Source organism: Solanum dulcamara, chromosome 11 (assembly GCF_947179165.1).
Source record: "Solanum dulcamara chromosome 11, daSolDulc1.2, whole genome shotgun sequence".
NCBI classification, from domain to species: domain Eukaryota; kingdom Viridiplantae; phylum Streptophyta; class Magnoliopsida; order Solanales; family Solanaceae; genus Solanum; species Solanum dulcamara.
The window spans coordinates 57,589,449-57,607,402 of NC_077247.1; the positions used below are offsets into that span (position 1 = coordinate 57,589,449).

The window sequence follows — 17,954 nt, forward strand, 5'->3', positions numbered from 1 at the left end:
ACAATGAGTTTGTCAGCCAAGTATCAATGACCAACAGTGAGTATCAAACTTAACCATCTATTGTTTTACTTTACTGCGTCTGTTATTAAATGACTAATTTTGACTTCTAGACTTTCCTGACATTCTCTTTATTTCCGCTGCCTCAGTTATTACTTCACAGTCCCGTTTTAACCTGATCGTTTTTTTTTGTTTTTTTTTTAAGTAAAAGAGTAGCAGGGTCAAGGCCCATCTATCTATAAGATAAATAAAAGAGTCTGTACATGGTCAGGTCCAAAAGTGACCCAGCCCAAATGAAATCAAGAAAAAGTAACAAACAAAACTACAAGAGGAAATGAAAGGAAAGTGAGCAGACAAAGGGTCTTCTCAAATCCTCATCTTCTAAGTCTTCCCATTCAGCTTCGATATCATCAGCTACAATCTAAGTTTCTCCAATCTCGATCTAAGCTATCAATTTCGGAGTTCATATCTCCAATTGCATCAGCTGAGCTCAAAGAGGAAAGAAAAATGAGCAGAGAGGGTCTTCTCGAGTCCTCATCTTCTGAATCTGCCCGTTTAGCTTTGACTAAGCTTCTCCAATCTCGATCTAAGCTTCTTTATTATCAATCTCGGAGATTAGAGCTTCCATTTCATCAGTTGAGCATAAATCGCAGAAACTCTCTCTCTCTCTCTAAAGCATAATCTTTCCATTTTTCCATAGATCAATGGGCTGAACCTCAAATGGGGTTAATACCACCATCAAATCTACAGATAAATGAAATTCATTGCTATTTTAGAGATGAATTAACTCTGTCCATCTTGATGCAGGTGATACTGAGATTCCAGAGCTGGGTTATGACAGGAAAGAGGCTAGATGTACCCATGACTTGGTTTGTTATCGAAGGAACACCCAGAAAATCTCACAGGTGCGGATACACAAATCTTATGAAATGTCTTCAGTCTTGAGTAGCAATCTAGGAGGTAAAACTGTTTTAACTTCAGTCTAGAGCATTAAATAGACCTGCACAAATATGTGAATCTGCTAGCTGTTAGATTTTGATATTACTTCAGAAAATTTTCTTATGTTAGGAGTTCCCACTTTATCTAGTTGAAGGATCCTTCTGCCTGTGTTAGGAATATCTTGATAATGATTAAATTGAAAATCACCTGCAAAACAGGAAACAAGATTAGCCAAAAAAATCAGCTAGAGTATTTCCTTCCCTAAAGGAATGTTGTACTCTTGCTGATATTATAGATCTTATGTTGTTAATACAGTTCACCTCCACTGAGATGCGCCAAGGGATTTCCCAATTTCCCTCTAACCTGATCGTTTTATTCTTCCCTCTAAAGCTGTACTCTGATCTAATCTGGTTTCAGATATGAAGCAATGTAAAATAAACCAAATTTGATACCTGAATATTCGGTTTGATACCCTGCTACTAATTCTTCTTCTGCTTTTGGTACATCAAAAGGTAATCTTTCACACTCGGCGAGAGAAGAAATTAGAAAAACGATAAATCCGACGGGAGAATAAATATAGAATAAGTGGAAAACAAAACTACAATTTACTTTAATTTACTTAGGTTTATTGAATCGATAATGGATTCAATCAAGTTAAGTGAGATAAAATCATTTTTTTGAAACTTTAATGTGGGTGAAATAAATAGGTTAAAACTGGCTAAACATCACTATTTATTACTCATATAGGATTTCAAAGTATTAAAAAGGACCCCCTAACAGTTATAAGGCCCTTGCGTCACAGCTATTCCCGGAGAACAAATTACTCTCTCCCATTGATTATGGGAGAACAATGCAAAACCACGTTTCTAGCTTCTTTTTGTTGCAAAACCAAACAGACCAATGCTAACAAGGACATGTCGTACATATTTGTTTTACTGATTGTGGTGCTGTATTTCTCATTACAACATGTTTGCTGCTTCTAAGACTGACAACTCTTCATGTTTGAACTTTGACTCCTGGTTTTTGCTTACCCAATCGTTTCTGCTTACCTTTAAATGGAATTTTGCAACCTTTTTTCCACATTTACCTCAATTTTCATAAATCTAGATATTTGCTACATCAATCTTCTTGGAGCCTTGCTATCTTTCGGACATGGTGACATCCAGCTGTATGTTGATTTTTGAGTGGGATCAGGGTAGAGGGATGGGTCATATTCTTAGAAGTTTCTAACTTGTAGGTCAATCTGGACCTTCTATTCTGATTTTGTTAATGCTTTGAGGATCAGTAAAGGTGGGCTGCTGAGAACATCATAGTTAAGTGACTAACGATGGCAAGTCATGCTTTCATGCTGTTTTAATCGTTTAGACTAATTGCACCTGCAAATTTGTGTGTTGCTTGCAAAAAAGGCAGTGATCGGTGAGGCTCTTCAATGAATTCTTATGTTCCTTTGTTTGCTACTTCTGATGACGTGGGCATATGCTTTAAAGAGGCAATGATGATTTTTGCCAATTTTATTCCCTTCTGAGCTGATTATTCAGGCATTTGAGGTTATCCGACCCGTATCTTGGCGGGGCATGCCACCAAATTTTCTGGTGATTTTTGCAGCCATGGCGTTGTTGGACTCTCTTTTTGCCTGAGCTTAACACAGATCTGAGCCTAACTTTCTCTGTCAGTTTAGGGAAACTAACGGTTGGGAAAATGAACAAAGCAAAAGCTCAAAAGGGAAAGAATGAGCTACAAAGAGGCAACAGCTTGCTTGGATTGTTGTTATATATCGTCATAGGGATTCTATGCCCTTCCGCTCTTTTTTTTTCTTTATTTTAATGCTTCCGCCAGAGCATTGAATGTTGCCGGTGGAAGCGATGAGCGTGAGTATAATCAGACGGCTTGAAAGAGGCAATGATGATTTATGTCAATTTTATTCCCTTCTGAGCTGATTAATCGGGCATTTGACGTTATCCGACCCGTATCTTGGCGGGGCATGCCACCAGATTTTCTGGTGGTTTTGCAGCTATGGTGTGGTCAATTTTGTTGGTGATTCATTGGTTCCTGATACCATTGGTAAAAACTGCGTGGAGGGTGCCAAAGTTCTCCAACAGGTTGATAAGAAGTTTATTCCTATTGTGGCGAATACTATAATTGATTAGGTCTATTCTAGCCTTTGCATAGTCCACTATGGCCATTCTTGGTTTCTCATGAATTTCTTTACAATGCATTTACTTTTAACGATTGTTTCTCTTAGGGATCGTTTGGTTGGACGCATTAGCAAATATAAATCTCAGCATAAATTTCCGCATAAATAGTATAACATTTGTTGGCCGCGTAAGGAAAGTTATATCCGCATAACTATGTGGCACTCAGTTATCGGCATAAGAAAAAATAAGCTCGACATAACTAATGCACTATTTGTTGTCTGTATTTAATTGTTCATTATTAATATCCTCATGACTTATGCAAGTATTATTTTATGCGGGATAGGTTATGGAATAAAAACACTTTTGTCAACAATGCATGGATTTGAGTATCTACAGGCAAAAATACCCTTTAATGTAGATAGTCCCTGCATAGCATTACTCATTTATTATTCACCGCCTAATAATCCGCACATCATTTTTTACAACATAACAACTTTTACATTTTTATAACCTCATAACTAATACTTTAACAAATAATGTCTTACTGTCTTGTATTGCAATTTTGTGTTATCACTGAAGAAAAGAAGAGTGATGTAGGGTGCTTTATCTTTTGCTTCATCACTTTGTGACCGTCTGGTGGAGTATAATCTTGTGTAGAAACCTAGGTCCATGTCAAAATAAATGTGTGTTCCTTTTTACATAGTCAAGGTTTGTGATGTTTTTTTAATTCTAGCATTTATCTTTGTTGAACATTACAGTCATTGTCATGTTCTACACCATGCTGCAGATGAGCGAATTCGTTTGGAAGAACTGCGTGATAAGGTAATGATTGTCTAATAATTCATTGAGGTGTCATTTCAACTTGGAATCTGTAACTTATTGAATTATCATCAGGTCGTATCAGAAAAACGAGGACAACAACCTATCCTGATTCTGAGTAAGAATTGGTACGATTGTTTTGATAATAGGTAACATTGATTTTAAGTCTTGTGGGGATGTCTTTGTAATGCCCTATAAGTTCCTAGGCTTCCAATTTCAGTAACTACAGACTTAATGACGTAATAAGATGCTAGAAGGATACAATACTTACATAAGTAAAGTAACCAAATATTATTTCCGAAGATAATTAGGCTGTATACCCTTAAAGCCCAAACTGTGATTAAATGAGATCATGAAAAGAGGGTTTGGCAAGGGTGTTTTAAGTCTTTCAATTCCAGTAAATGGAGAAGAGGGTCCGAGAGACTAGGACACATCCTTCTGTTGCAATTTCCTAAGACGCCTCATAGCCTCCTACTCATAAGTATGGCGCGCTTCACACCCATGAATAAGACTCTATTTGACGTGGCATGTTGGACACCCTAGGACACTTGAACTTTGCGCTCTGATACCAAGTTTGTCACGACCCGACCTAGGGCCTAATTGTAACACGGCGATCGAAACCCCGAAGGGCTTCAACCAAGTCTCTTGTACGTATCATATAAGCATACATAAGGTAAATTAAAATTGAAAACATCATAAGAAAATCTAAACCATGAATAGCAAATGAAGAATGTCACATGACAACATAGACTCGAAACATTTGTCCAACTAGATGCCTCTACACATGAACATTGGCGGGGGCTAAGACATGTCCCCAGCTCACCCTCAATATGAAACATAACAAAAGGTCTTTGAAAATAATAACCAACTCGCTGACTAGTCCTCGATAAATGAGGACTCACTACAAACACCGCCGGATAGGAAAGTTTAACTAGCCATGTGAACGAATATGACCTTCAACCTCAACCTCTACTTTATGAGATAATGTAGGCAAAAAAATATGCATTAGTACATTGGAATGTACTAAGTATGAGGGTATGACATGCAACGTAAATCATGAAATGCAATGGTCAAGTAAAACACATGATAAGATGAGATAAGTAAAGTCATGAGAAAATCATAATGACCAAAGCATTTGAAAAACATTATTGACATCATGAAAATACATATGATATCGTACATATGTGGGATAGGAACCATAACCGACAATAAGACCATGCAAGCTATAACATGGAATCCCGTTGCCTCCCCATACAACGAAGAAAAAGGGGAATCTACTTGCCAAGGTAAACTCTACCTCGCTAAGCGGGTCATACATACGTTATATGTGGATCCAATAGCTAGGCCAAAAGGGGAAATCCTACGGTGGCACTTAGTTGTCACGACCCAACCTAGGGCCTAGTTGTAACACGGCGATCGAAACCCTGAAGGGCTCCAACCAAGCCTCTTGTACATATCATAAGCATTAATAAGATAAAGTAAAAGAGAAAACATCATAAGAGAGTCTAAACCATGAATAGAAATTGAAGAATGTCACATGATAACATAGACTCGAAATATCTGTCCAACTAGATGCCTCTACTCATGAGCATGAGCGGGGGCTAAGACATGTCCCTAGCTCATCCTTAATATGAAATATAACAAAAGTCTTTGAAAACAATAGCCAACTCGATGACTAGTCCCCGATAAATGAGGACTCATCACAAACACCGCCGGATAGAAAAGCTTAATTAGAGATTTAGGTTAATTTATAGAGCTAAATTAGGTCATAAGAACGTCTAGGTTCATTAACTATCAATTAGAGAAAAGTCTAAAGTGCCCTTACTTAATTAGAAATTTAGGTTAATTTATAGAGCTAAATTAGGTCCTAAGAACGTCTAGGTTCATTAACTGTCAATTAGGGAAAAGTCTAAAGTGCCCTTACTTAAAACTGAATTCGGACAAAAACCATCGCCCTGGTCTGTGATGTGGAGGTGTTCCCTAATAGGCCAATTTTGAGCGAATGAGATTTTGACCAGATTTTGACTCGGGAAAAATTGCACTAAACGGGAGCAAGTCCGCGTCGTTTTGCGCAGTTTCTTTGAAAAATGTATCTTTCGATATATGGGTCCTAAAAATCCACCGAGGGCATTTTCCCCCAGGTTTTGTCCCCCTGATCGATATTCCGAATTCGGATTTGCCAAAAAGATTAAGGATAATGTATTACGTGAGCGGCCTATTCCCAAGGCATTCTTAAGACACTTGTGAGCATTTTGAGGAATGTTACAAGGTTAATAAAAACACCAAAGAAATGGGGGGAAGATACTTCTTTTCTGTGTTGGACGAAGCCATCAAATATTTTGGCGAATTTCAGACCTTAATAGAATTTCTAATTAGTCGAGTATATCTTTTGGGATGTAGATTATTAAAATAACCATAAGTCATTGGTATTAAGAACGTTATTGAGTTTTTGAGAATGGAAACTAGAGTTAGATTAGAAACATAATCATAAAAGTGAATGAAGTTCTCAATTAAGCTTTGAAGTAGTTTCAGAACTTGCTATTGTTAGTTGAGTATGTCTTGCTGATCTTAGCTCTATATTCGTAGCCTGTGAGCTGTTGAATACTCTCGAAACTTGAAGAAAGGGAATTGAATTTAAAGCTTTCAGGTGAGTTAAGACTTGTTCATACTAAAGGTCTTCCCTTACGAAGTCATGCTCATAAAGTGTTTGATTAAATGTTTCTTAAGGTTAATGTGAGTTTAATTGGAACGAGTAAGGTCATATTTCCTTATTATTAGTCTATTTGGTGCACTATGTACTCCCTGTTCTAGACTCATAAATCTATGACCTGGGATGGTCGGTTATTATTAGTCTATTTGGTGCACTATGGACTCCATGTTATAGCTCACATGGTTTATGTCGGTTAACGATCGCTCTCACAAAGGTACAAGGTCCCTCTCTCCATGTTTAAGATATTTACTATGATGTCTACTATAACGGTTCATCTCACAAAAAGGTAAAACGTCTCTCCCAAGATGATTAAGGTATTTTCTTACTATAGCGATATCTCTCACAAAGTAAAGTATGTGCTCTCACAAGGTTAAAGGTTTCTCCCAAAGGATTTATTGTACACTTCGTTACGATTCATGGTATTTTCAAAGTATATGTTTTCTTATAATAACTCATGATTTCCATTATGGTGGTTAAGTTCTTTTATGATTCATGGTGGTTCCTATATTGCATTGGACAAGTCTCATGGTTTCAAATAGTATTTCAAATGGTTTCATAGTTTTAAAATGGCCTATTATATCACCTTTTTGTATCATGGCATTCTATAAGGAAAATTACTTCTTACTTTGACTTATGATTATCACTATAGTGTCTATATTTTCATGTGACTCCATTATGGTTTCCAAATTGCATTGAGGGTGTTCATGAATTACTATCATGATTTAATGATTTACTTAGTATATTTTCTAACTTGATCAATTGCACATTATTATGACATGCATTGCATTGCTCACATACTTAGTACATTCAAAGTACTAACGCATACTCTTTGCCTACGTGATATCACCATGTAGGGATCGATGTTCCTCCTCGTCCTCCTCCACGTGGCTAGTTGAGATTGCTTGAAGGTTTCTTTTGGGTGAGTTCCCATGTTTCGGGGACAATACTCATTTTCTTTTAGTTTATGCTATGTTGAAGAACTTTAGACATCTACTGTGGTATTGTATGGTCACTTTATTTGAGGGTTAGCTAGGGACATGTCTTAGCCCCCGCCAAGTCTAAGACTAGAGGTATTGTTGGACAAATGTAAGATAAATATTGACTATGGATGTTTGCTATGATGATTTCTTTTAGTCCCTCTTTTGTTATTGATTGTCATAACCTATGAAAGGCTAAATGAATGCTAAGAGGCTTGTTTGAGGTATCTCTGGGTTCCTCAATCGTCGTGTCACGTCTAGGCCCTAGGTTTGGGTCGTGACAGTATCTTTTTACAGATGTTCTTTTATTTATTATTTTGTGGTTTTACTTGTTATTAGGTAAACTGGTATGCCTGTACACAATACAAAATATTGATGCTTATATTTGTTTTGCTTTTATTGTAAAATGTTCATGTACATCGCATTCCTGGTGCTTCATTTGCAATAAGATACTTTCTTTTCCTGTACCGCGTCCCAAAACTAATATTTTTGTTGATCACTACTGTATGTTGAGTTATTTTGATTATTTATTCTAGCTGAAGTTGAGTTGGAACATACATATAGGTGCTTAGGTACTTGTAGCCCAACTTTTGGAGACAGTATATGTGTCTGTTTCTTTCATCTTCTGTTATGCTTCCGTTTCATCTGGTCACTTTAACTATGATTTCGAATGCTTTCTTTACACCAGTGACATCAAAATACTGCCATTCAGATGATATGCATGCTATCCCAGAAAGCTTTTGCCTTAAAGGAGAGGCTCTGAGCTCTACTTCTGATGGTTCTTCGTTGGAAATTGTTACTAAAACTCACGGGAGGCCAAATGGGTATCGTGAGGTTTTGAAGGTAATTTTTTTGAGTTTTAGTTGGTAGTATCCATTAGGATAGGTATAAAACTACTAATTTGGTCTTTGTTCTTGCCATTGTATACAGGGCAAGTGTTTGCACCTTGGAATTGATGATTGTAGACAAGATGTTGGTAAAACAGGTAATTCTGTTGATACAAGAGTTGACTGTTGTTTGCTAATAAGGAAATTTGTTGGGATTTTTCTTTCCGCATTCATTGTTCGTGATGTATTTTACAACCAACGAGTTCGAAGAAAGCAAATGCACTCCAAGTACTTCTAGTTTTCTCACAATTCAAACAAATATATTTCTAAAGCTGTACTCTGTCCTGATTGATATTTTGGTTTGCATATATAAACTGGAAGCCCAAAGAGGGTCTTGCATTCTATGAAAGAGTCTTTGCTAAGGATCTTGTGCATCCCAATGTTTCATACAATTTTGTTGATATTGGTAGGTCTGTCTTTGTTATTTCCAGCTAACTTAAGGATATTTCCTGTCTGGTTTCTTAAGTTTTGTTCATTTTCATGGCTTTGCCCATGTGCTACTCCTTCTCTGTTTCCGCTATTGTCCAGTGGGTTTAGGGATTCATCTGAGTTCCCTTAACAAATTGAATGCAAGTGATGGTTCATTCAAACTCTCAGGATACATCTCAGTTCTTGATGTTTACACAGTGAATGATATACAGGCCCAAATTGATGGATAGGAGATGTGACAAGCTATCTTTTCTGCACTTTGTTTCCCTAATAACCACTGTTTAATTTGCAGGTCCTTCAATATTTTTGTATCCACTTATTTTAGTGTATTTTCCTGAACAAAGAAAACGGAAAACTAATCTTTGGTTAGCATTTACTATATCTGATGCTTGTTTTTTACGGTGTTTTTGTTTTCCTTGACCTCCGTAATGCAGATATCAATTCAAGATTTGCTTCCAAAGGACCAATACATAAATATTACTTAATAACATAGCAATGAGCAGCGAAGTCGATCTCAGATATATCCACTGTTTTGTTGAACCTAAACTGCCCAAGATCTTTATATGATTTGACTTTGGAGCCTTCAATGACCACTGTGGAATTTAAGGTGAGATTTTCTGTTGGTATTTATTATTTAATTGTTTGGGGTTGGGCAACGAGTGTGAGTCTTTGGATTTATTTTTGTAGAATTGAGTTTGTTTGTGTTAGGGCTTTTTTTGTGAGAATCGGTTTGGGTTGTTTTCTGTAAAAAATATTTCAAAACAGCTAACCATTTTTTTGAAAGCTTAATGTGGGTGATATAAATAGGTTAAAACTGGCTAAGCATCATTATTTATTACTAATCATATTGGAATTCAAAGTATTAAAAAGGACCCCCTGACCAGCAAGGCTCTTGTGTCACAGCTGTTCCCGGAGTCCATAGAGCAAAATAATCTTCCGGTTGTTATGGGAGAACAATGCAAAACCAAGTTTCTAGCTTCTTTTGGTTGCAAAACCAAACAGGCCAATGTTAACAAGGACATTTCATACATATTTGTTTTACTGCTTCGAGTGTTGTATTTCTTATTACAATGTGTTTGCTGCTTCTAAGACTGACAATTCTTCCGGTTTAAACTTTGTCTCCTGATTTTTGCTTACCCAATCATTCCTGACCTGACGGGTTTAGAGTTAAAACGTTAGTATATCCAATGCAGAGTACAAATTTACGTGTAAAAATTCATTACTTACAACCTTAAAAGTTGAATTCATATAGTTTTAAATCATGAATTCGCCTCATTAAACACTAACAATAAACATTTCAAGAGAGCAAAGGGTTTTGCTACATATTAAACTTTCTCCTAAGTCAAACTCTGGCGATCTATCAAAAAGAATGGAGAAAAAATAATACATGTTAATTGCGTGTTCCCCGATAATACAGAAACGATTTAGAGGATAAGATACAAGAACATGACAAAAATGAGACTACAACTGATTAACATGTAAAAAACTTGAGCATGAGTATGAAGCTACTGCTTTGTTTGATGGGCGAGAATGTATTACAACCAATAGTCGTATGAGAGCCAGTAGTCTTCATCAATATTATATTCTTGAATGGCTACACCTTTACCTTTGTTGTTACTTTTGCCGGTAGGTGTAGTAGAATCAGGTGTTGAACGATTCTTCACAGCAGGTGCTGAACTATCCTCCGTCGCCTTGTATAATAGTACTGGACTCTTTTGGGGTTTAGTGGTTCTTTTCTCATAAGTGATTTCATAGTAATAGGAGTTATTGACAAGCTGAACATCTAATTTGCCTTTCAGACCTTTATCCAATTACATTCTGCGCTTGAGTTTAGCTCGTCATCGTTCACGGTTACCTTGTCAATGCAGATGATGTCAAGAATTAACAACTAGTGCTTAGCTACATATTCCTCCCATCCTTTCCCTCCAAGATATTATCCCTTCTTCTCACAAACGGCAGTGACCGGTGAGGCTCTTCAATGAATTCTTTTTTTGGGCGACTTAAATAAGGTAGAGTTGCAGAATACTTTTCACCTTTATAGTTGAATTGGATATCATTGGATTAAATTAATTCAATTTCCTTTTGCTTCGTGGCTATCGTGAAAGTTAGTTTTGTATAATTGTATATATGTAAGTTGCAGTGTTGGGCCCATGCTAAGCACGGGCACATGCCATGTAATTTGGAAAGAAAATGGCGTTAATAGTGTGGCTAATGAACCTCTCATGTGGTCCAGGGATATCAATGTCTCAGACTTCTCCATTCTTGGATATCCAAGACTGCATTTGGTGTTCCAAGCAACTCACACTTTGGCCCCCCAAGATTTGATTCCTATTCCTTTGGCCAACCAGCAGTATCCATGTCCGGGAGCAAAGGTTTACTTTATTGTCATTTTCTCATGTATTGGAGCGGATGATATAAGATTATATACTGTTCAATATGCATTACTATATGCTCTACATTGATCTGAAATCCATGTTGCTCTTTTGTTAAATATTAGTACCAATGACTGTTCTTATTTTATATTTTTGGATATCCTAAATGTTTAATCTTAGATCAAAATAAGTGGCTAGCAACTGGATATGTTCGAACAATTGATGGCGCCCTTAGTCTCCTGGAGTGGTAGGTCGATGAAGCTTTACAAAAAGCAAAGACACTCCTGGCACAATCATGTGTTCTAACATATCCATTTGCTAGAAATTTAATTGGTCTGATCATTCTTATGTGGTTTTTCTGTTTAAAGATATCTGACGTTCACCATGTCTTAGCTAGAAAGATCATACTCTATTAGGTAAAATTTGAAATTTAAGAACCTTTTTAGAAACAACTAAATTCATTGTACTATGATGCTTTCCTTCGTTACCAACTTTAAAGGGGATTGAAGTTGGTTTGTTCATGATTATTTTTTCACTCTGCTTTCATCAAGCTGAATAAATCAGAGAGTAATTACTGATTACCGGTATCGAAATGAGAGGCCTACTGGCAGTTTTGGTTTATAAATTTATTTTTGTGTTTTCTTTATGCTTTTAGTAAAATGCTACTGATCTCTTCAGGTCTGAGTATTAGCCTGCCACGGCAGGTCTAAATTGGTTTTGTGACAAAATAAATTACTCTTTAACATTGGCACAATTATGACTGAAGGGAACGGTTTGAAGGGAAATACAGGAGTCAATGAAGCCTCCTCATAATCAGGAGGGCAAATTCTGGCTGAAAACAATTCAGGACAACAGGATGCGGACAAGACCAAACAAACGGAGACAGTTACTTTTTACAAGCTCCTCCTTTTAAATAATCTAAATATAATACATTTTCTGTATTAAAAAAATAAAAAAATAAATTAAATATGTTTACTCATATATCAAACGGACATAATTTAAAAAGAATATCAAATAAAAAAAATTCAATCTGGCTTAAACGGTAAGCTACACGCTTGCGGTTAAAATCTGCCCAGAGATTATGCAACCGGCATCTCTTCTTCTCTATTTATACCACCATTGCCATTTATTCACACGTCGGAAAACAATAAATACTTCTCTTCTTCTTTGCTTTCTGTGTCTCAAAAATGTCGATATTTTCCTTATGCCTTTTATATTGTCCTGTGTTTCTGGGTTTTCTCAATGTAAGTAATTTTTCTTGATAACTGAATTTCGTGCTTCTCTGGAATCTTGCATGTTGGTTCTAGCATATCCATGATTCTTGACAACAAGAATTTTTTCTCATATATTGACAAACACACTTTTTTCTTGCATTCTTGCATATTCTTGATAACTGAATCTAGGCATGTTCCTCTTTTTTTTTTCTTGTTTCCGTGTTTATGCTTTCTTTGTGGGTCTTGCATATTGGTTCTAATTAGTTGATATATTGTTTATGTGGCTTAATTTCACCTTCTTATCTGTTTTTATATATTGCCAACTCTTCTTACTTTCAGCAACTTCCCATGTTTTAGTATCGCGAAGAAGTACGTTATTGGTAGTAATCCCTACACAGAGACTACCAGGTGGATAGATTATATTGGGTGCACTCGGATTACCCCGGAATACTAGTAGTAATCTTTATTTAACTGTTGTTGAAAAGAAAGAAGAAAAACTGTCCTTAGACGGTTAATAATTAAAGTTTTAAAGCTTGGTGCAATCTTTTGAAGTCCTTTAATTTTGACCTAATGTCCTAATTAAGAATTTGATAACCTATTGTCACGGTATTTAATTTAGTCATCTTATGTGTATTCAAATTCTCCTTCTTCAAATCTGTAATTGCTACTACAATATGCATATTATAGTTGTCTTCTTGATTCCTGTAATTTTCTCAGAAAAAAAGTCGCTATCATCAACATATTTTCTTTGTGCAACTTTCTGCAGTTAAAAACTGCCTCTGTTTCTAGGTTGATTTTGAAACATAGATGTCTTATCAATTGAAGTTTCCATAAAATGCTCTCTCATCTATGTCTAAACACTCTCAGAAGAAAAACCACTTAAAGCTATTTCATGGGAATAACCCATAGACACCATTTGAATAAGTTGTTCCCATGATTTCTCTGCCAAATGGATTAAGTACAGCTTTCTTTCTCGCCTGTGGTCCAGGTAAGGATTGGCATATAATATAGATGCTACACTTAATACTGCCAATTATATGAAAGAAGAGATATCATACTTACTTTTCTAGAGCAGCGTGGCGGCTTTGGAATTGGTTGAAAAGCTAAATCTGCTCCTTGTGAAAGTAGCTGTGCACATTGAGCTGTACTCTTCTCCAAAAATTTTAAAAGTAATAACTGCAATACCTCAGTGGGATTTCTTATGGTGTGCAGTGTTATTGCTAACTATTTCTGAAACCGATCTTGAGCCAGCTATTGATGCTTGTAGTTGTCTTTAATTAGCGATTAGGAGATCAATTTAATCTGCTTTCTGAACTGCAGGAACATTAGCCTTTAATGCAACAATGAATGCTACATCTGGTCAAACACAAAACGTATCTTCGAGCTCGTCCACTTTATCGACATTTGGAAAGAGATATGACGTTAATAGTGTGGCCAATGAACCTCTGGTGTGGTCCAGGGATGTCAATGCCTCAGACTCCTCCATACTTGGATATCCAAGAGCTCCTGAATTTGGTATTTCAAGCAACTCACACTTTGGCACCTCAAGATCTGATTCCTACTCCTTTGGCCAACCAGCAGTATCCATGTCAGGGAGCAAAGGTTTACTTTATTGTCCATTTTCTCATGTATTGGAGCAGACTAATCAACATTTTGAGGGAGAATTTTGTTCTGTAATCTATATGCTCTTATATTGATCTGAAATCCTTGTTGACCTTTTATTAAATACTACTAAGTACTATTTATTTCTACTTCATATTTTTGAATATCTATGTTTTCAATCTTGATTAAATTTGCAAACCAGAAAAAGAAAGTACACCACCTTTTCTCAAGAGCTCTGGTTTTGGAAACTCAGCATTTGGCATCATATATTGCAACTCCAGAGAACTATATCCCAGGAAGTGGTGGAAAAATTCAATCCATTTGTGGAATGCAGACTTATAAAGATAAAAGCCAGGAGGAGTTGAGGTTTGAGGACTACCAGTTAGGTGATAAAGGTATCCTTAACTTGTTCTCTTATGTGAATTCAAATTATGCCTCTTCAATTATGTTATTGCTACCTTTATATGTGCATATCTTCCTGTTACAGTTACCTTTTACAAGCCCTTCTCCTTTGTTGATTCCACTGATATAGTTTTGATGATCATTGGAACTATTGCAACTATCGGCAATGGATTGTCCCTGCCCAATATGACAGTTCTTTTTGGAGAATGGACCGACTCCTTTGGACAAAATCAAAATAACAAAGATGCGCTTGGGGTAGTCTCCAGGGTTATGCTTTGAACATTTTAAAAATATTCCAAGTCCTTATTTTATTTATTGTTGATTGAGTAGTACCCTCCTGAAAATGAGATCTTCTAATTATCTGTGTAATTTCATATAGGTTTCATTGAAATTTGTTTACTTAGCTTTGGGATGTGGGGCAGGTGCATTTCTTTGTAAGTTCTCATTCCGCCTTTACTAAGCATAGGCAATTTTGAATTATTATTTAAGTTATATTAATATGAGTGTTATTCAGAGGTCCCTTGTTTGGATGATTTCTGGTGAAAGACAGGCTTTTCAAATAAGGAGTCTCTATCTGAAACTATTTAGCAGCAAGAATTAGCTTTCTGTGATAAGGAAACCAATATGGGAGAGGTGGTGGGGCGGATGTATGGTGACACTATTCTTATACAAGACGCAATGGGCGAGTAGGTAGTCATGCTGAAAAGCAACTCTACTAAGCCCTTCTTTGTGAAACCACTACATAGTAATTTGCTTTCTACATAAAAGATCCTTTGTGAGGATATGATTGCTGTTTCTATACTTGATGAGGACAAAATATAATATAGATAAATCGACTGAAACATATGATAATTTGAATGCTGAGATTCTTAATGAATTGCTTGCTTCATTGTCAAGATTGGACAAAAAATGTGTAGCACTTGAGAATAATATTTGTTTCTCACACTTTCTCCTTGATTTTGCCATTGTATGTCTATTACTAATTTCTTTGTTGTAGAATTTCTCGCGTTTCTTCAACTTTTTTTGTTTCCACGTCAACTACTATTACTTGTGTTGCTTTTTTAGTTTCATGTTCTTTAATTCAGTTTTTTCTCCAATTTGTGGGAGTTTTATTCCTGCGTCTGTACATACTTATTCGCAAGTAACTCCTATTGGATTTCTTTATTTCATACCCTCTTTCAATTGTCTTCATCTTTTCAAGGTATCACAATATTACGTATGATTTTCTTGCACTTTTTGCACAAATCTTCTTCAAGCTCAAATTGGGTATCCATCTTTCTTAAACCTCTTCGTCTCCTTTTTGCTCAAACTGGGTATCCGTCTTTACTATCAATTTGTATGCCAAAGTGGGTTGCTTAACAATTGATGATAAAACCCTACAACTATTTATACATATGTGTGTACATATACAGACAGTTGATGCATGTGCCTTTTCATGTTTTCTTGTTCCATTTCCGTTTGTGGGTCTGCAACTCTGTGTAGAATGTAAACATGCTTGATTTTGAAGATTCAATTTATCTTTTTGGGAACCTTTTATGTAGTTGATTTTTGTATTCTTCTCTGGGCTAACTAACATGAATTGCACTAGAACATAGATTCAATTGATCAAGATGTCACCTACAACTCTAAGAGTAACTTCACAATTGTGGAGGGGAAGGTAAATTTGCACTTCTATGAATAAATATAACTTCTAAATTGCAATTAAATGTGTTCAATCAATATGACATGACTACATTCATCTACTTTTATGTCTAGACACTTATGTTGTTCAGATTCCACTCCCACATTCATGTCGGTATTTGATTAGGATGCAGATTTAGAGGTTGGATTGTTCATCACATAAATTTAGGACTGAAAAGTAAGGATTCAAGTGCAGATACGAGTGCTGGGTTAGGACAAATAAATGTATATTACGACATATAAATAATATTCTCATGAAACCAAAATACAAATGCCGCATGTTCTTGACCGAAGGTGCATTTCAGTTTTCACTGAAACAGGTCCAGTGTTTCTCATGCCACCTTCATGTTCTATTGTAATTCAGGTCAGTAGTACCTTCTAATCTATATGCTCTGCTATACAATAGGTAATATGCTCATGAAACCAAAATACAAATATAGATGAGCCCTTCTTATCTGTCTTCCAATACGAAATGTGTACTCGAGATTGAGCACATATAAAAACAATGTTATACGTGTTATCATTTAACAAAACCTTTAAATGTAATTGTGTTCCTTATGTCTCTAGGAGTCGGAAAAAGGATACTGGCATGTACCAACTGTATCACAACTTGAATCTGAAGAGGAAAGGACATGGCTGTGCATTAGGCGTGCCAATTCACCTATGGCAGATCAAAATTCTGCCAGTGTTAACATATGTAAGCGCTTTTTACCAAAAAAAGGGTAAACGGATATAAGATAGTCTTTTGTGAAATCTGACAGATTTGGCAAGTGACCTAAATGCGAAATTTGGCACAAATATCCTCCAAAAATCCCATGTACATGTTGAGAATATCATCTTCTCAATCTTATTGATCCCCATTCCTATTCTTGTTTTCTAGCTAAAAGAGTGAAATATCAAAAAGAACACCATATATAGCCTTAGGATTTGAATGAGTGATTTTGAACTCAAAAACTTCAGACTTGCTGTATTTTCAAACTTCTCCTCCCCATCTCTATGAAATCTCAATTACTTATAAACTGATGTGTCATATGCACCTTTCTATTTGTTTTCCGTTCTTCCGTTTTGTTGTATATGCAATATTGCATGAAAGAACAGTTGGCGACTCTCTAATAAACAGCTTTTGAGATGGAATGTTAAAAATAAACTTCATTTCAAGGTATCAATGTGTTGGTAAACTGTTGTCTAAAAATCAACAACTTATGGGAGCCGAATCAGGTTCCACCCACAGGTATTTCCAATCAGCTAATTAATGTGAAATCAAATCCATGACCAAATCAGCAATAAAACACCGACGTGCACTTCAGAAATCAAGCAGAAAACTTCCCAAAATTCAAGATGTGGCAAAATCTATTCTGAAACACATGAGCGGCTGAAAAAACAAAGGTAATTCCAGTGAGCTTCGTGATTTCAGATTTCTAGCAAGTTCGATTCCGTATCTTTTTTGAATTTCACGAGTACCTGTTAATTTTCATATGCAACCAATTGAGCATTGGCTATGTTCTTTGTTATTTTTATAGACAGTGGCTATGTTGCTCAAACTCCCAAAAAAATGTTTTGCTCCCTTACTCTAAATTACTTCCATTTCTCATTCCTTTACTTGCAACCTGCTTGGTTGATTTACTTCACTAATATCATCTTTGTACAAGTTTTCAGTGAACGCTCATGTGACTGGTAAATTGGTGGCGCTTTTGTATCTTATATGAATGACTACTTTTAGGATTTGATCCCCAAGGTATTCTTGGATTAGAAAAAGTCTGTAGTCTCAAGATATTTCTCTTTTGGACACAT

General features: G+C 36.0%; 1 protein-coding gene across 28 annotated transcripts; it reads left to right on the forward strand.

Annotated features, from left to right (window-relative positions):
- Positions 1 to 258: 258 nt before the first annotated feature.
- Positions 259 to 17,495, forward strand: LOC129873710 (nuclear pore complex protein NUP98B-like). 28 transcript variants are annotated; one of them, XM_055948854.1, is made up of 15 exons: positions 260 to 632; positions 805 to 902; positions 3,830 to 3,893; positions 3,966 to 4,039; positions 7,455 to 7,519; positions 8,266 to 8,420; positions 8,508 to 8,562; positions 9,328 to 9,500; positions 11,127 to 11,265; positions 13,800 to 14,059; positions 14,284 to 14,476; positions 14,569 to 14,750; positions 14,863 to 14,917; positions 15,034 to 16,860; positions 17,382 to 17,495. In XM_055948854.1, the coding sequence occupies exons 8-14, from the start codon at positions 9,480 to 9,482 to the stop codon at positions 15,069 to 15,071; spliced, it is 888 nt and encodes a 295-aa protein (XP_055804829.1). In that variant the 5' UTR covers positions 260 to 632; positions 805 to 902; positions 3,830 to 3,893; positions 3,966 to 4,039; positions 7,455 to 7,519; positions 8,266 to 8,420; positions 8,508 to 8,562; positions 9,328 to 9,479; the 3' UTR covers positions 15,072 to 16,860; positions 17,382 to 17,495. The 28 variants fall into 28 exon arrangements, with proteins under 28 accessions (XP_055804836.1, XP_055804829.1, XP_055804825.1 ...); XM_055948850.1 differs by having other exon boundaries at positions 3,966 to 4,018; XM_055948856.1 differs by having other exon boundaries at positions 3,966 to 4,018; positions 8,290 to 8,420.
- Positions 17,496 to 17,954: the final 459 nt, after the last annotated feature.